The sequence below is a fragment of the Dendropsophus ebraccatus genome, chromosome 2, assembly GCF_027789765.1.
Source record: "Dendropsophus ebraccatus isolate aDenEbr1 chromosome 2, aDenEbr1.pat, whole genome shotgun sequence".
NCBI lineage: Eukaryota > Metazoa > Chordata > Amphibia > Anura > Hylidae > Dendropsophus > Dendropsophus ebraccatus.
The window spans coordinates 136,739,654-136,757,667 of NC_091455.1; the positions used below are offsets into that span (position 1 = coordinate 136,739,654).

Consider the following 18,014-nt stretch of genomic DNA (forward strand, 5'->3'; position numbering starts at 1 on the left):
GTCCACACAACACTTTATGCATAAGATACATCATGACAGAACACGGGACAGACATCTGCCGTTCTTCTTGTCAGTACAGTAAAAGGTTATTATATGAAGATATATGCCACTGCTATGTCACTATAACAACTCTTCGCTATTACAACTCCGCCAAGTCACTCACTAAACTCCGCTTTATCTTGTGGATATCAGCTCTGCTACATCATGGACCAATCAGGCATAAGCAATGCATGATGGGAGATGTAGTTTTCTGGCTGGCGCCATGTTGGATATAGATCGGCTTTTTAAAAAACTTGTAACTATGGAACGGAAGCAGCTAGAAAGACGGGAGATGGCTCAAAATTCTCAGGGGGACTCGGTGAGTAAGACTGGCTAGGTTTGGGATAATTTTATTTTTTTTTGGCTCTTGGGGGGAATACCCCTTTACGTTTTTAAAATATAATGGTGGCTGGTAAAACCAGGCTACTTATTTACCATTATGGTAATTTATAGGTATGTTCTTTTGTTTACAGAATTTCACTTATATCAATAACATATATCAATAAGCTTTGCCTGGCAGTTAGCTAATAGTCAGATATTTGTGCTTTGCTTCCAAAATATTTGTTATGAATGACAATTCAAAGATTTAGAGGTCTAAGAACTAGCGATGAGGGAACATCCGGATACCGAACATGAACATAAAAAAAAAATGTGATCAGTTTGTGTTGGTCTTCGCCGAACATTCACAAACAAATAACGAACATACAGTACAAGCGTACATTTCGGTCTACGCACACGTGTACACATTACGAGTCACAAAGCGCAATTTAAGCAGTTGCCGTAAATTTTGGTCTATGCACATGCATTCAGATTATCAAGTGCAAAGAGTAAATTATGCAGTTGCGTATGCTCTGGTCTAGAGTTTTGCACATGCATACAGATTATCAGGTGAAAAACATCAATTATGCAGTTGCATACATTACGAGATAAACATTTGCATGTATGAATATGTTTGAAAACATTTGAACGTTATAACCATTCCAAATAGTTTGTGATCGGAGAACATGAACATTAGTGTCATGTTCATACGAGCACACGAACATTCAAAAACATGTTCGCTACAAACACATGCGGGTTGTTATGTGGTATTTCCTACATAAGTGTAGATGTTCCATTTCATTGTGTAGAGGCATGACTAAGAGCGTAACACATATATGGCATATGAATGACAAGCAAGTGGAAGAGCATACAACGCAATGAATCTATACTCTGGTGATGGACTGAAGTCTGTTCAGTAAGCCTTGATAAGACAGTTAAAAATTCCAGTATCCAGTTTCATCCAGAAAAAGCAGACTATTTTTTATTTTAATAATCAAAATTCTATAAAGTGCTTACAAAGACAAGATTAACTTTCATGGCTATACATTATTGTATAATTTAGTTTACTTTTTAAATGTAAGCATAAATCACTGACAGTTTAGGTTTATTTTTTAATTATAAATATGCGTAAAATCTTAAATTAAAATCAAAGCTTTTATATGCCTTACCCATATATTTCCATCCTGATGATAAGGTTTCCAGTTCCTACCAGTGTCACTGTAGAGCAAGCGGTATTGGGACACCCAGTCAGAACTGCTATACCTCCCTTGAGTAGCTATTGCACGAATTTGTTTCCTACTTCCAAAATCGACTTGTAGCCATTGATAATGATCACTGTCCAGTGGTGACCAACCGCCATCTCCTGCAGATACAAATACAAAACATAATTTGTTATTACTAAGTGTCAAAACGCACCAAAAATTGTTTTGCAGGATTAAAATATTTATTTTTTACACCAATCTCTAACCTTATAATACCCAGCACAAATTTTCTTTTCAACAGAATACCCTTCATACCCATGCCATACAAATCAATGCATATGTTTGATACCAATCAATTTCTATGATCAATCCCTCATTATCATGAACTAAGTATTCTGTCTATTGCTGACCTTCCTCACTATAAAGCTTTTTTCTCGAGGAATCACGCTGATATATAAAACTACTTTCTTATTGCACAGTGGGAGGCCTTTATCTTTAGAATATAAAAAGCCAAGTATATCAAAGGCAAGTGGTAACACACATTATCACATTTACATAATCCCACAATGTAGTTTAATGAAAGACCTCAGAACACTCCAAGTGGAAAAAAGGCCAGCATTATTAATGGTTTGCTTTGATCAGTGAACTTCAAAACAGAACTTAAACAATTGCAGTATCCTCTAAATAATTCTAATTGGGAAAATGGTTGACAAAAATATTTACTTGATCTAGAAAGAAAGCAATAAATCAAACACATCCATAGCCTTGTTTGCCTATTCCAAAAGTGGTGCAGTTGTACTCACACCCATATGACTGATAAAAGCAGACATGTCAATACAGTATAGTTACTCAATGGTGTTGTAACTGTCAGGATTGTACCTGTTAAAACCAGACACTCAAGCTCTGGTCACCGGTTACGATCATGACGGCAAAATATATGTGCACGTTATTTTCTTGAACCCTTTTATTAGTGTGAACACGGTTTTATTCTGCTTTGGCATCTATATTGATTTAGGTTAACTCCCTGCTAATTGTCTGGGAAGATTTCTTCTAGCAGGTATACAGTTAACACCTTGCCTTGGATAATGACTGACAACTTGGTCCTCCTGTGCAATCTCTTGTTTCTCTGCTCCAATTATCTCTGAGACCGGGACCTGGTTTCATAAAAAAGCTTAGTCATTTCCTAGGCCAGATCCCTGCTATAGGTTTACACTTGTTGTACCTGTTTCTGGCTTTCCATTTCTGTGTATTCTGAAATCCTGTTATGACTGACATCGCTTACTTCTGACTATTCTTTGGCTCTGTGATTGTGATCTATATTTTGATTCTCCTGGTTCTGACCCATTTTTGCCTGACTATGCACCATTGTGTTTTGTCTGTCTTTGTTATTGTCTTTTGTCTTGTCTCACGTGTCACCCTAATTCAGTGCAGGGGATGTGACCTGGTTGCCCGCCATCATTTTGGGTGGTCTAGTGGCAAGTAGGCAGGGACAATGGGAGTGGGACAGTGTCAGGGCTTCACCTGTCTGTGTGAGTGTCTCCTTTGTGTGCCCTGAACTGTCCTGACAGTAACCCTTATTAATATGTCTCAAAAATACATGTACTGAATGGTCAAACAGTATAGTCTTACACCTCTATCGCTCAAAGGAATCATATATGTTCCTACCATATCAGACAATTGTAAAAATGTTTCTGCTCTTCTATATTTTCCTTGGAAACAATAATGGTGGGGTAGTAGTACTTGGTTGTGTCTGAGAGTTCATGTTACTAGCCTGCCTGGCAAGCTAGTTAACCTTGCAGTTTAGTATAAGAGTTGTCACACAGTGGTGAAGATAGCTGTGAAAATCATTTACTTTGTGGGGAAAAAGGTGGATTAGAGGGTATGCCAGAAGCACAAACTCAACTCTGCATGTGTGTGCAGTATGGGGATACATTTTTCTCTCATAGAGTCATCTGTGAGTGTATTAAAATGTTCACAAATGGCTGTACTTGTGCAACAGATGCAGATTATTAAAAGAAGCTTTAAGGGGAAGAATATTTTCATGCAATGATGGTAAAGCAGCGAGGCATAGGAAGCTATACTCTCAGCCAAAAATTATTTCTGTTGATGGCATTAAAAATTTGGTACCAAGCTGGAAAAAATGCATCACAAAGCCAGAAAGCTAGGTAGAAAACTAAGGCAATTCGTTTTTGAAATTCCTAATAGAATTTAAAAAAAATTACAGTAGCTTTTTGAAGACCCCTCTTAGTTTCATCATTGGAGAAATCATACAAATTTAATTACAACTATGTTATAGTTAAGAAATTAAATCCAAAACGTGCTTAAAACAGAAGAAGTCCTCAAAACAATGTTCAGATTTATCAAGCTGTCTGAAACCAAAATTCCTTGTTTTTTTCCCCCTTGCAACCAATTCCTTCACTCCCTGGCTTACCACTTAATCCAACTCTTAGCAAGGAGTTGGATAGAGCAGCAAGCCAGGGAGTTGGGTTGAGCATGCTTCTCTCAGCTATATCTTGAGATCAGAAGGGGTTTAAGCACTGAGACTCTGATCAACTGAAATGTTTTACATGTTTAATTGACAGGGTCTAGAGCTCTCAACTCTTCTGTTATCAATCTACTACTACTTACTACTTACCAATGTTACTTGTACTTTAGGGAGCTCAAACATTAATGGTGATGATAATTTATGCCACCATGAATGGAATTAATCTGGCTTTTTAAATACTGTAGACAGGCCCAATTATGGCAGTAACTATGGGAAGGACAATCTTCTTTATAGTTGGTAAAACATTGCTGCATGTAAACACTCCACGCCTAAGCACTCACAATCATCATAATTATCAGAAATTAAGTTGGATTCTTACCAAGCCTTGAGAAGTTGTGTACAATATTTCCTACACATAGTATTTTGTTTCAATAAATAGATGTTACGATAGGCTCACAAAACAGCCATTATACTTTGTATTACACAATGATGCCTTTACAAAGATATCAGTCATTGTTATGGAGAAATGTCACTATCCAGGGCTACTACAGAGACTAGCTGAGAATCGATGCATGTTCTTCTCTCTCTATTTCATCTAATAAAAGGTGTAATTTGAGGGATTTTGATTGCTTTGTGCACTTTGACAATAAGATGTGTAACCTCTATTGATTTGTTTGTTATGAAAAAGGTTCAACCAGATAAACCATATGTAGACTTCTATAAGGACCCAAAAACACCCCATTGTTGTGTGGCTTTTATTTGATGTTACTTGCATTTACTTCTTATTATTCTCCCCCTTTTCTGGGAACAAAGTCTCAGTAACTTTTTATCTTCAAGATGAAGCATGAAGCCATATTAAACATTAATTAGTCAATAATTCAGAATTTTGATGGCAGATTTACATGAGATACATTTACTGCATGAATAATAAGCTGCTTTTTAGAGATAACTATTGAAAGTAGAAAAAAAAAAAAAAAGCAAATACCTGAGAGAAAACACGACTAGGACCTGAGCAGAATGTTTATGAAACAAAATGGGTACTTTTTATGCCTTTTTTTTCATAATAATTTAGCTGCTATTATATTAAGTATGGAAATTATGCTGTGCATTAAGTTACAAAAAGCATGTTTTTAGTGCACATATTCTGATTATCATACTTACTGTAATATAAAACAATTGTGCTTGGGGCACTGCTTTATGTAGGCTTTACTATACACCAATTTTAGTTGAGATATTAGTTTATTTGCATTTTAAATGCAAAAAATTATTACAAATGTATTTAGATTATATTAACATTTAAGGATCCTAATAGTTTGAGCAGTTCATAAACTTTTGAAATAACTTCAATATTAGACTGATAAATACATTTCAGACAACTGCTGGAGAAATAAGACAAGAAAACGTAAGAAGCATCAGTACTTGGTCAGTAAAATAAGCCTGATATTAGTCAGAACCTACATGTATTGGGGAAGATTTACAAGTGTACTAGATTTCTGATACATCACACTTCACTTGAAAAGATAACATAGCCAGGTGGCAAAAGTGAGTGACTTAGGCTTTGGAAATAGACATGACTTTGCCCAAAATTTGGTGCACAATTTTGGCTTAGATTAACCAAATAAGTGATTGTTCTGTGATATAGACTGCCAATATCCACTTTTCCAAGCATGGTATTTTGGAGGCATCTGCACACTTCAAGGAAAATGTAACCTACCCAAAGCCCATACAAGACTGGAAATAAGATACCAAGTGGTGTACCTAAATGGGGACATGTTCAATTTCCTGTCTTTGTTACGGAGAAAACAAACTACTGTTGTAACCTATGGGTAACTCAATGGCCATGATTCACGCTCACGGCGCTTCTACGGTCTGTAGAAGCGCCGTGAGCGTGAAACAGGCTGTCACCACTCCTTTCACCTAGCATCCGCTCATCTCAAGAAAAATAAAGCTTCACAAGACAACTTGGGTGGGTGCAACTGGCTTTTTACTTCGTTATTGATACCTTTAGGTGAAACCACCATTGAAAGTTCTATCAGATTAAGGATGAGATTGGATTACAAGGCATTATTAATTGATAGATTTCCATTGTTGATTATCATGGGATACAAGCACATACAAGGGAGAAGGCATTGTAATCACACGACAAGTCATCATAAAGTATCATTTTTTTGAGCACAGTCATATAATATTGTCACTTGTCTACTGTAAGTAAATTATCAATAAAAGCATAACAAATTCACTGAGAAATAACACTGCAGGCACTTCTGAATGGCACTCACTATATATTCAGCTCTTCCGTGAAACAAATTCCCTTGACCGATGATGGCTATTTGATCCTGAGAAAATATTCCCTTCTAAATTTTGTGTTATAACAAGGACTTGAATTTGAATGTGAGTAGAAATTTGCAGGTAAAAAAGAGTGTATCCATCAATCTCATTTTAACACTGGTTATTATATTTATGGGTCTTTGCACAGAAAAGGCTGGTATGCCAAACCTGATTGTTATTTGCAACATTAAAAAAACACATACATTTTATACATATCGTAAGGCTTCAGAAGCTGCATAATTTTCCTGTTCTAATTCAAAAAACAGACTGTCCTATTTGAATCACTGGGCACTCAATGAACCACAAACTTGCAATATTATAGGATACAGTTGTAAATGGACCATTGAAATACAGGATAAAGCAACAGTAAAAAAAATAAAAATCTAAAAACCAACTTCAGCTATATGCATTGGCTGTATTATTTGTTCTTTTTGGTGAGCATATTAGTATGCTGTACTTTATGTAAAATAATTTTTTTTATCTTGTTGAGGCACTGTCAAGAGAGGCAAAATAGCATACACAAACATGGACAGTGAGCCCTGACTAGTCCCGCCCACTGTCCTTGCCTTCTTGCCTCAATAGCCCTAAACGGCCACGGACAACCACAAAGGTGTTCCCCACTCTTGATATGTGGAACACAAAACACTGACAGACAAACTAACACAATAAGAGAAGTCAGACAAACCAGGTCAGCAACAGTTGGGCGCCGCAGTACAAAAGCAATAAGCAAGTGGATAGTCGGGGTATGATGCAAAAGGTCAGGGCTGGCAGCAATAAGCAAAGTCGAGGTAGGTGAAAGAGGTCAGAAACACAGAAAACAGAGAGAAGTGATAAGGAGCTGAGCAGGCGAGAAAACTCTAATAACAGGGAAAAGAGAAGTCTGCTGCTATCTATCCAGAATCAGAGAGCTGATTGGACCAGCTCTGATCCCAGCGCCAAGCTCAGCGGAGCAAATCTAGCAGTGCCGTAGCCCCTGCACTGCCAGAAGTCTGACAGGCAAGGCAGGTGTGGCTGGAAATTTCCGACACAATTCAGACAGTGAAAAAATACAGACAGAAACTCAGCACTTCCTCGGCCATCTGGCACGGACCGAGGAGCACAGGCACATATAGATTCCATACTGTCCATTCTTCATAGTTCAACATAACCCAAAATGTGTCACCGGATGACTAACCAAAAACACATTATTTTAAGATACTATCTAGGGAGATAAAAAAAAAAAAAAAAAAAAAACTTGAACTGCAGAATGTTGAATATTTTGCTAGCATGTTACAGTATTGAATGTTTGTTGAAAGTATTGTTGTAAGTAATTGGAATCCTAAAAGGAATCTGGACATTTTTAAAATCTGGCAGTGGGCAGGAGCAGGGGGGAATTTTACCAGAAGCACTAACTAACCTCCTGTACTCACACAGGGAAGGTTGCGTGAAAACCTGGAAACCTCAGAAAATTATGGAAACACCACGGAAATAGACAGGAAACAGCAGGAGCAGCATGCATGGATGCCTCTGAGGCTGCCTAATTGCACCATCACGCCAGCTGGTGGTAACCCTGGTGGTGACCCTCAAGACAATTTTGGGCAACAGTGTAGTGGCGAGTCTCCAAAATTGTGTGTGTGAGAGCCTGGAGGTGACCCTCAGAAACAAATGGTTTGAAAATGCACGGTGGTGCACCCCTGAATGAAAGTCTGTGAATGAGATTGCAAATGAACCCCCTGGAATTATAGTCTGGCACACCTTGGTGGTGAACCCCTAAATTACATAGTTTGACTGAGATTGCATTTTACAGCATGGGGATGAATCCCAGGATGACTTTTTAAGACTTTACAGCATGGCGGTGAACCCGAGAGTGGCTTGGTTAGACTGAGATAGCAGCTGCACTACCAAAAAATTCAGCCTGACACAGCATGGCATTGACAAGAGAGTGACCAAGTTAGATGAGGTAGCAGGTGAACCACCAAAAAATTCAGACTGACACACTATGGCGGTGACAACAGAGTGACCGAGTAAGATGAGGTAGCGGGTGAACCATCCAAAAATTCAGCCTGACACAGCATGGCGGTGACAACAGAGTGACCAAGTTAGATGAGGTAGCAGGTGAACCATCCAAGAATTCAGCCTGACACAACATAGCAGTGACAACAGACTGACCAAGTTCGACTGAAGTAGCAGGTGAACCATCCAAACATTTAGCCAGACACAGCATGGCGGTAACAACAGATTGACCAAGTTCAACTGAGGTAGCAGGTGAACCACCGAAAAATTTTGCCAGACACAGCATGGTGGTGACAACAAATTGACCAAGTTCGACTGAGGTAGCAGGTGAACCACCCAAAAATTTAGCCAGGCACAGCATGGCGGTGACAAAAGAGTAATCAAGTTCGAATGAGGTAGCAGGTGAACCTCCAAGGTGTACAGCGCCAGTTCGGGCCATGTGTCCAGCTTTGCAACCCAGTAGTTGTATGTAGCCGAGTGATCATGCAGGGCATTGGTATGGTCAGCTAGGTATTCTCTCACCAGCTTACTGAACAGCTCCCCCCTACTCTGTCTAGACTGGGGACGGTTGACATAGTCTTGCTGGGGTGCCAAAAAACTTAAAAAAAAAAAAAAAACAGACTAAACACAGGAATTCTAACCAGTACAGAGGGTTACGGCTCAATAAGTCTGTCAGTCACATGACTGCCTTCTCTCTGTGAGCGCTCAGATGGCCTGAAATACACAGGACTTCCTGTTTTCTGACTCTGAGAGAAAAATAGAGTCAGAAAACAGGAAGTGCTGTATTCTCCATGAGAACTAATAAAAAAATAAAATAATGCATTTGTAAATTGCAAACTTTCTTTATATCACATCTACTTTTGGTTTAGACTTTGAAAGTTATAACAACAGGTACACTTTAAGTGAATTGAGCGCAGCTGTTTAACCAGTGACAATCCATGGTCAACTAAAGCCCCTATTCCACGGGGCGACTATGAGGAGCAAACGAGCGCTATTAGCTCGGGTGATCGCTAGATCATCCGGGCAGCCCATACCATACAGCCGCGGTCTGACAGCATATTGTTGCTGTATGAGTCGTTTGTTTTTCAACATGTTGAAAAACAAACAACTGCAACGATGATCATTGCCTTCTATTCCACGGGACGGTTATTGGCTGTAATGGCCGATATCGACCGAATGCGGCCGATAATCGTTTTGTGGAATAGGGCCTTAAGGGCACCCAGTCTGCGAAAAAATATGCTAATTTTCCACTATCTAATACATTCTTTAAAGATAAAGACACATGCAACAGTGTTTTTTTTATCACTTCAATCAGTTTTCTATTGTTAAACATTGGTAGTGTAGTCTGAATTCTGCATTATCTACAAGTAGTGCATTTAAATGCCTCAATTTTACCAAGTCCCATTATAACAGCTGAAAAACCATTAAAAGTAGAGAAAGTGAAATTGCATAAAACACTGCAATACAGCAAACCACATACTGTGCTAATATAAGATGTATAGTACGGTATAATGCAGTATGTAAAGTAACAAAGAGCAGCATGAGAAACAGATAAGATTGCTAAAAGCTACAAAAGAAGGTTTTATGAAATAAACATTAGAAATTCAGCTCAGTGGTTTTATTATCTTCTCTTAATGCCTCATTCTACTGCCGCTGCTTTTCATACTTCATTATTCCAACAAACTGCATGCATGTGTTACCCACAGTCCTTTGTTTTACTTTTGGGACTCCACTTTGAAACTTATAAAAAAAGAGTAGGGAACAAATACTACCATAGGATATAATTCATAACCTGGGAATACCAATGGTGTTTAAAAAACGTATACTGCAAAAGGAGAGATGCTTCTTTTGGCCTATTTAGATAACATATGTTCCTTAGAATATGAATCTTAAATGGAATATTTCTTTGCTTCACAGGTATTCTAGTAAAACATGATAATGTCTTAAAGAAAAAAACTCTGGGGAGCCTTGTTGAAAAAAAAAAATGTAACTTTCATATCATTTTACAGTGGCTTTCCCAGGAAAGTTTCCTCCCATGCAGCAGGATGCCTTCCACCCACATGACGTTGGCAGATTTTTTTTTGAGCTCAGTATGCATTTATGTCTGTAGCTTGAGCACAGTGGCAGTGTTAGCTGAATCTGCAATAAGGGAAATAAAGCACTAAATACTGCATCACACTGCCTAATAAAGTTTCCAACCATATACATATGTATAAATATTTTTGAGTGTAGTCTGTGCAAGCACACAGCAATAGAGTTAGTTAGCGATTGGTGCTATCTTTGCACAGAATAGCTGCCAGCCATTTGCTGCTGCTACATGTAAAGAAAATCTTCAATGTGCATGCAGAGTCAGATCACAGCTGAGATGCTTGGCTCCTTACTGAGAAGATCATGTGACTTGATTGCATCATAAAGAGGGGCATGGTTTACTCAAGTGATGCATGTATGGGGCGGAGCTATTAAACCAGCTCTGCAGACTGTCCAGCCCTGAGACAGAGATGGAAGTCACATGGTCTTTGTCTCAGTAGGGAGGGGTCGTTCACTCCTTAGGGGATGTTTATTGCAATTCCTGCTGGTAAGTGCATTTGAAAAGTGGAAAATCTATGCAGAACTGCTAATAAAGTTAGATTATTGGAATATAGCACTAGCAAGGGTGGCTTTACTTGTACAATATTTCACCTACCGGGAGTACCCCTTTAAAGTTTCCTGATCAGATGTTTCATTTTTTTAAATCCACTGTTAGGTTGAGTGCCATTGGGTGATGCCTATGTAAGGGATAGATGATGTTCAGACACAATAAAACAACTGTTTTATAGCCCCAAAAATGGAAAAACAGCTAAAAAATCCAATTTAGATTTTACTGGTTCCTATGGAAAATATCTGTTTGTTTACATATAGTTTAATTTAATGGCAAGAATTGTTGCAGCTCTAAAGTTAAGTGTTGGAACCTTTTTTCAACTATTTACATAAATAGCCAAAAATATATCCCAATCAAAACAAACTTTTTTGGACTACAGTCCAAAAATCAAAAAAATATGTGTGCAAAAATGAGTGAAAAAAAGCCCAAAAGCCTAAAAGCAAAAAGAGGGCAGGAAAAAAAACTTAAACATTTTTAATTTAAATCTCTACTCATTCTGGGTCAAGTAATCAAGTGGGTGGTGGTACTGATTGACTCCTCTTTTTATATGCACACTTGTACACAGACAGCTGTCAGTTACCAAGAAGGAAGGCTTATTGCTCAGAAGTTGGACTGCATTCTCAATTTCATTCTTCATCTGACAGGTTTTCTTAAATTTTGGTCTGTTTGAAAGCAAGTACAAAGTAGCAGGTGAGCCCTAAATCTATGATTATTACAAGAAATTACACAGGCAGAGCTTACAATTGAGCAAATTAGGAAACAAAGATGCAAGTTAAATTATCAGAAATTACATAACTGCAATATGCAAGTTACAAATGTGTCCATCCTTACTTTCCTTAAATTTAAACATCAATTTCTTATTATACAAATTCAATTCACTATACTAACATGTTAACAAATTCCTAAACAGGCTGCAATTCATTCAAATCACTACTGTACTGGGTAGCCACACATTAAAACACCTAGCATAGTGGTTCCCAAAGTGGGCAATATTACTCCTCTATAGGGCCACTGCAAGGATCTAAGGGGCATTAGCAGCCTTCAGTGCCAATCAGGGTCATTTAATAAAAATTAGGTGGGCTATGGAAGCATAAAAAAAGAAGCCAGAAATTCATTTTGCAAGATTCACAAATTTTGGGTCAAACTTGTTAAGATTTGTCAATCGAATCTTAACAAATTTCATCAAAACAGCCAAAACTATAGTAGCTACAATACTGAGACTATTACAGAGGGGCAAACTTGTTAAAGCATGTTGTTGCAAAAGTGTAAAAAATCGGAAATTAACAATTGAAAAAAATAGTTAATCAGCCAGTAAATCATCCAATTTCCACCATGGACAGTAGTGGACCTTGGTGGATCAGCGGCAAAATATAAATTTTTCCCAGGACAGGAGTGGAGTGCGACTACTGATTATGTAAGGCGCACACTCAGTTCAGTAATAAAACCCAACTTGTACAACACAGTAGGAGTGGAGTGCGAGCACTGATTATGTTAACAGTGCCCAGTGAGTAAATAATATGGACTGTGTCTTCACTGGTCCCAGTGAATTCCTATAGGCACCCAGTTACTTGGTAAACTGGACACTAGGATGACAGCTACAACAAACAATCACCCACAATCAGCCCTCCTATCCTATCCTCTCCTCTCCTCTCTGATACCTATATCACTCTGTTAGTCTCTCCCTGCTCTGCTCTAACTGCCTGCTGCGATCCTGCTTTCTCTTCCACATACAGTTGACTGGCCAACTCCATTAATGAACCACCTAACATAAAGGGGGAGAAGGAGGTGCTGACATCACCCACAATCAGCCCTCCTATCCTTTTCTCTCCTCTCGGTCCCTAAATCCCTCTGTAAGTTTCTCCCTGCTCTGCTCGAGCTGCCTGCTGCGATCTTGCTCTCTCCTCCACACACAGCTGGCTGGCCACCTCCGTAAACGAACCTACTTATATAGAGGGTGAGGGGTAGGTGCTGACATCGATGAGGGGCCTGCAGCTAATTGGACGGGCACCAGATACTATAGTTAATCCCTTTCCTAATGAATCTTTGTGAATTCGCTTCGCAAAAGGAAGCAAATTGACAGTGTGATTTGCAGCAAGTCTTGATTCGCCAGATTTACTTTGCTCATCTCTAGCCATAATGTAGTAATTATTCAATCTTCCAAATAAACACACCAATTTATAATCAGTCAATAGTGAAGTCCACTAAAACACTTGAAATCTTGAAGTCCAGCATGCATCAGCAGGTATATGTGTAATGACTTGTTTTCAAGAATGTTTCTTAATTGCGTGAAAAGCTGTTATCAATAGTACAATAATAAGTCCAATAGTAAGTGCAATAAGAATTTGAAAATTTTAATTGTCTATTTTGCCTACTGCTAGAAAAGTTCCCCAAAACAAAACTTGCATAAGAGATGCAGAGTCAGACCCTACAGGACTAGAAAAATAGATACCTGTGTGTGTATAACATAGCTGTGTGTATGTGTGGGTACTTGCAGCAGAGATGTTTATATAGATAGGAACAAAAAAATTGAGTGTATACAGTATGTGCAGCAGAGCAGTCAGGGCCGTATTAACAGCTGCTGCTGCCCTAGGCACTAAACCTGACGACACCCTATCTTGGGGAGGGTGCTGGAGCATGGTTTCGGCCACATGCATTTCTCTATATGTAGAAACATTGTCTGAATTGCATTTTCATGATTTTTAACTGCTTAAAACATAAATTCCCACATTCAATGAATGATTAGAGCAGTCTGCATATTGTCTAAAGGAATTCTCAACACAGGATTGGTAGATTGGTAGGAAATAGCTCCAGGCGTCACAGCCATACCAGACCTGATCATACCCCCCCCCACACACACACACACACCCCTCAAAAAGAAAAAAGACACCAGATTTACTGGCAAGTCTGACCAGGAGGAGGGAGACAAAAAAATAAATAAAAAAAGTTGTTTTTTGTCCCCATGCTCCCTGGTGCTGCCCCCCTTGCAAGGTGCTGCCCTAGGCACCGGACCACGGGTGCCTAGTAGTAAATACGGCCCTGAGAGCGGTATTTTGCAAAGCTGACTGTATATCTAGGACATGAGTAATCTTATTGTGGGGGATTTATCAAGATCGTACGCGGTTTTAAATTCGGCCCTGTCCCCTTTTTTCTGTCCAGAATTACTAAGAGGTGCACGCCTCTTAGTGAATTCAACCAGTCGGGCGCCCGACCCTGCGGGCAGCTTACCAAATCTGCACTTGCTTCCTAGCGTACCCCCCTGCCGGACTTTTCATAATGTCCCCCATAGACACAAAAGAATGCAAATTTGTTACTGCATATTTCTATTTGCTTGCTTAAAAACATTATCTGGGAAAAAAGTGCTCAAGAAGTTGGTAAAAGCAACAACAACAAAAAACTATACTTATCTCCTTGCTCCCGCACCACTGTAAGTTCATGGACAGTAGATGGTTTGGCTGTCTTATCTTAATACATGGATCCCCAATGCAGTTTAGTGATACTGGCAGTGGTTGGGGAGTGAAGTAAAGTGAGTAAAGTGAGTATAAGTATAGGTTTTAAAGAACAAAAAAGGGGAAAAATTGGCTGTTCATCTATGACTCTGTTCACACTGCAGGTTGCACGCTGCTCGTGGCTGATGTACAGACAAAAAAACAGAAGGTGCAGCCGCAACCCACAGGTGCAAGGGCTTACCGTATATACTCCTCCCAGCATACACACGGTAAACACCTGCTCTGTAGATATAAAAAAAAGTGAGGATCTTAGCAAACTATTTGATCGAACAGAGTGTACCATGTCACCACATTTTCACACTAGCAATGGCCTCTCCTGGGCTGAATAAGCCTACAACTGGGCAGATAGGAGCCAAATGATCTCTTATATAGCACCCTTGGGACATGGGTGGCATGCAGGCCAACAGGAGGTAGCCCCCCCCCCCCACACACACACATTCAACAGAAAAAAAAGGGGAAAATTGGCCGCACATCTATTACTCTGTTAACACTGCAGGTTGCACGCTGCATATGTCTGAAGTACAGACAAAAAACAGAAGGTGCAGCAGCAACCCACAGGTGCAAGGGCTTACCGTATATATTCCTCCCAGCGTACATAGGATAAACACCTGCTCTATAGATTTTAAAGGTGGACTCAGAGGGGCACCAAGCCTGCCCCATGTTTTCTTTTCCGAAAAGGGTGAAGTAATTAAGAAAGTTTGGAAATCTCTGATCTACAAATCTATCATCTACCATCTATACATTTCTAGACAGAGTATCACAAAAGTCTACTCTTTTATTAAGCTAGTCATGTTTTGATACACATTTAGTAATAAATTAAGCCAAAAGGAAAGTTAAAGGAGAAGTCCGGCCAAAATTTATTTTTTATATGTTATTACTGATGGAAAGTTACACAATTTTCTAATGTACATTAATTATGGGAAATTATGGGAAATGCCTTTAATTTAGTGTATCAGGAAGTGTTAGAATTATCTCTGAAGCAGTTACGTCACGACGAATGGTGTAATTCCTATGGAGTGTCCAGCAGGGGGTACCATTGACTTCTATATATAGTGCGCCCCTGCTGGACACTCCATTGGAATTACAATGGATGTGTATGTAAATGTAATATACAGTGTTTTTGATTGAATACATTTATGAAATACTTTGGGGAGCAAGTGTCCTTGCTCCCCAAAGTATTCCATAAATGTGAGCAATCAGTACATAACAGTAAGCCCACCGAACCGCCGCCGCCCGCCCGCCGCTACCGTACGCCCACCGCTCTGGACTACACTCAACTACTACTCTCCCCACCTCCTCATAGCATGAGCAGGTGATGGGAGAGTAGTAGCTGGGTTATATCTCCGAGATCGCCGCCGCCGCTGATGCCGCGCAGGGGTGCCGCTCATCACTGCAGACATCATCCGGCTCCTGCTGCTTCCTTACTCTATCTGATGGCTGACTCCCCGCCCGGCCGCCGGCAGGTGTGATCGGAGAGCGGCGGCCGGGAGTCAGCCATCAGATAGTGTAAGGGAGCAGCAGGAGGGGGGAGCGGAGGGGGATAATGGCTGCAGTGATGAGCGGCTCCCCTGCACGGCATCAGCGGCGGCGGCGATCTCTATGATATAACCCGGCTACTACTCTCCCATAACCGGCGCATGCTATGAGCAGGTGGGGAGAGTAGTAGTTGAGATCGCCGCTGCCGCTGATGCTGCCGTGCAGGGGAGCCGCTCATCACTGCAGCCATCATGCCCCTCCGCTCCCCCCCCCCTCCTGCTGCTTCCTTACACTCAATCTGATGGCTGACTCCCCGCCCGGCCGCCGCTCTCCGATCACACATGCCGGCAGGGAGTCAGCCATCAGATAGAGTAAGGAAGCAGCAGGAAGGGGATGATGGCCCCAGTGATGAGCGGCACCCCTGCACGGCATCAGCGGTGACAGCGGCGATCTCGGAGATATAACCCAGCTACTACTCTCCCATCACCTGCTCATGCTATGAGCAGGTGGAGAGAGTAGTATTTGAGTGTAGTCCAGAGCGGCGGGTGTTCGGTGGCGTTCAGTAGTGGCAGGCGGGCGGCGGCGGTTCAGCGGGCTTACTGTTATACACTGATTGCTTACATTTATGGAACACTTTGGGGAGCAAGGACACTTGCTCCCCAAAGTATTTCATAAATGTATTTAATCAAAAACACTGTATATTACATTTACATTCACACCATTGTAATTCCAATGGAGTGTCCAGCAGGGGTGCAATATATATAGAAGTCAATGGTACTCATTGACTTCTATATATAGTGCGCCCCCTGCTGGACACTCCATAGAAATTACACCATTCGTCATGACGTCACTGCTTCAGAGATAATTCTAACACTTCCTGATACACTAAATTAAGGGAAATAGCAGTATATGAGCATTTCCCATAATTAATGTACATTAGAAAATTGTATAACTTTCCATCAGTAATAACATATAAAAAATAAATTTTGGCCGGACTTCTCCTTTAAAGAAAGACACATAGTAGTTTAGGTGAAGTTTTTACATTGATGCAGTTTATTCTTTATAATTATTGTTTATATTGTTATAATGTTTAGGATTGACACCCCAACTTACATATCTTATTTTACTTCTAAGTGTATATTTTCAAACAGCAGATCTAATGCAAATGTTTGTAACTGTCCCTTTCATCTGAACAGATCTTCAAAAATCCAAGCACGTGCTGCAGAAACAAACTTATTCCCATGTAAAGACTGGATTTTTTTCGGAAATCTGTGCAATAAATCTACTTCTTGTAGACATGCCCTAACAGAGGCAGGCCATATTAATCTTGGCAACTGGAGGAGTTTACACTTTCCCTAAGAATCTGAGAGGTTTACAGAGATCAATAAGATCAAGAGAATGGAAGAAGTGATTGCTAACCCTTCTGATCATAGTGTTAGATACCCTGCAATGTGGTAAGATAGTTGTTTATTGATGCGGACTTGAGATTGCTTGCGCATCAGTAATCCTATTTATCCCATGTCCTATTCTCTTACACTGTGTCTTTGACATTTCCCTTGAGTATACCCTTTCCTGGATTATATACTTATTCTCAATGGACAGAGCTGTTTGAATTTTAAACATAGCAAAAGCTATGGTAACCAGTATTTTTATTTTTTTTGCACTCTTGAAACATGAAGGCTCAATTTGTGTGCTCTTTTCTACACCAGGAAAGGCTTCATTGTTTTGTTCAACTCAAATATGCAGCATTTTTTTTACACTCCCCTCACACTGAGGCCATGTTCAAACTTTGTAAAACACCGGCCTTTCTGTGACCCGACTGGGTCACAGAACAGCCAGTGTTTGAGAGGATCATCACAGTTGCTACTGCAGTTTATTTCAGATGAATTGGGATGCGGATGCATTAGTGTGCGCCCGCATGCCAATTCACTGCCGCATGCTTCATTGTGTACACTGACATCTATTCTGTGGCCACTATTCAATGAATAGCGGCCACAGAAAACTGACATGTTAGCGTTTTGTGCGGCCAC

General features: G+C 40.0%; 1 protein-coding gene across 1 annotated transcript in view; it reads right to left on the reverse strand.

Annotated features, from left to right (window-relative positions):
• CNTNAP2 (contactin associated protein 2) overlaps positions 1-18,014 on the reverse strand; it is a 1,369,824-nt gene that overhangs the window by 920,683 nt on the left and 431,127 nt on the right. The window contains exon 3 of the mRNA XM_069958388.1: positions 1,527-1,720. Within this exon, the coding sequence (XP_069814489.1) occupies positions 1,527-1,720 (194 nt within the window). The remainder of the gene's footprint in view (positions 1-1,526; positions 1,721-18,014) is intronic.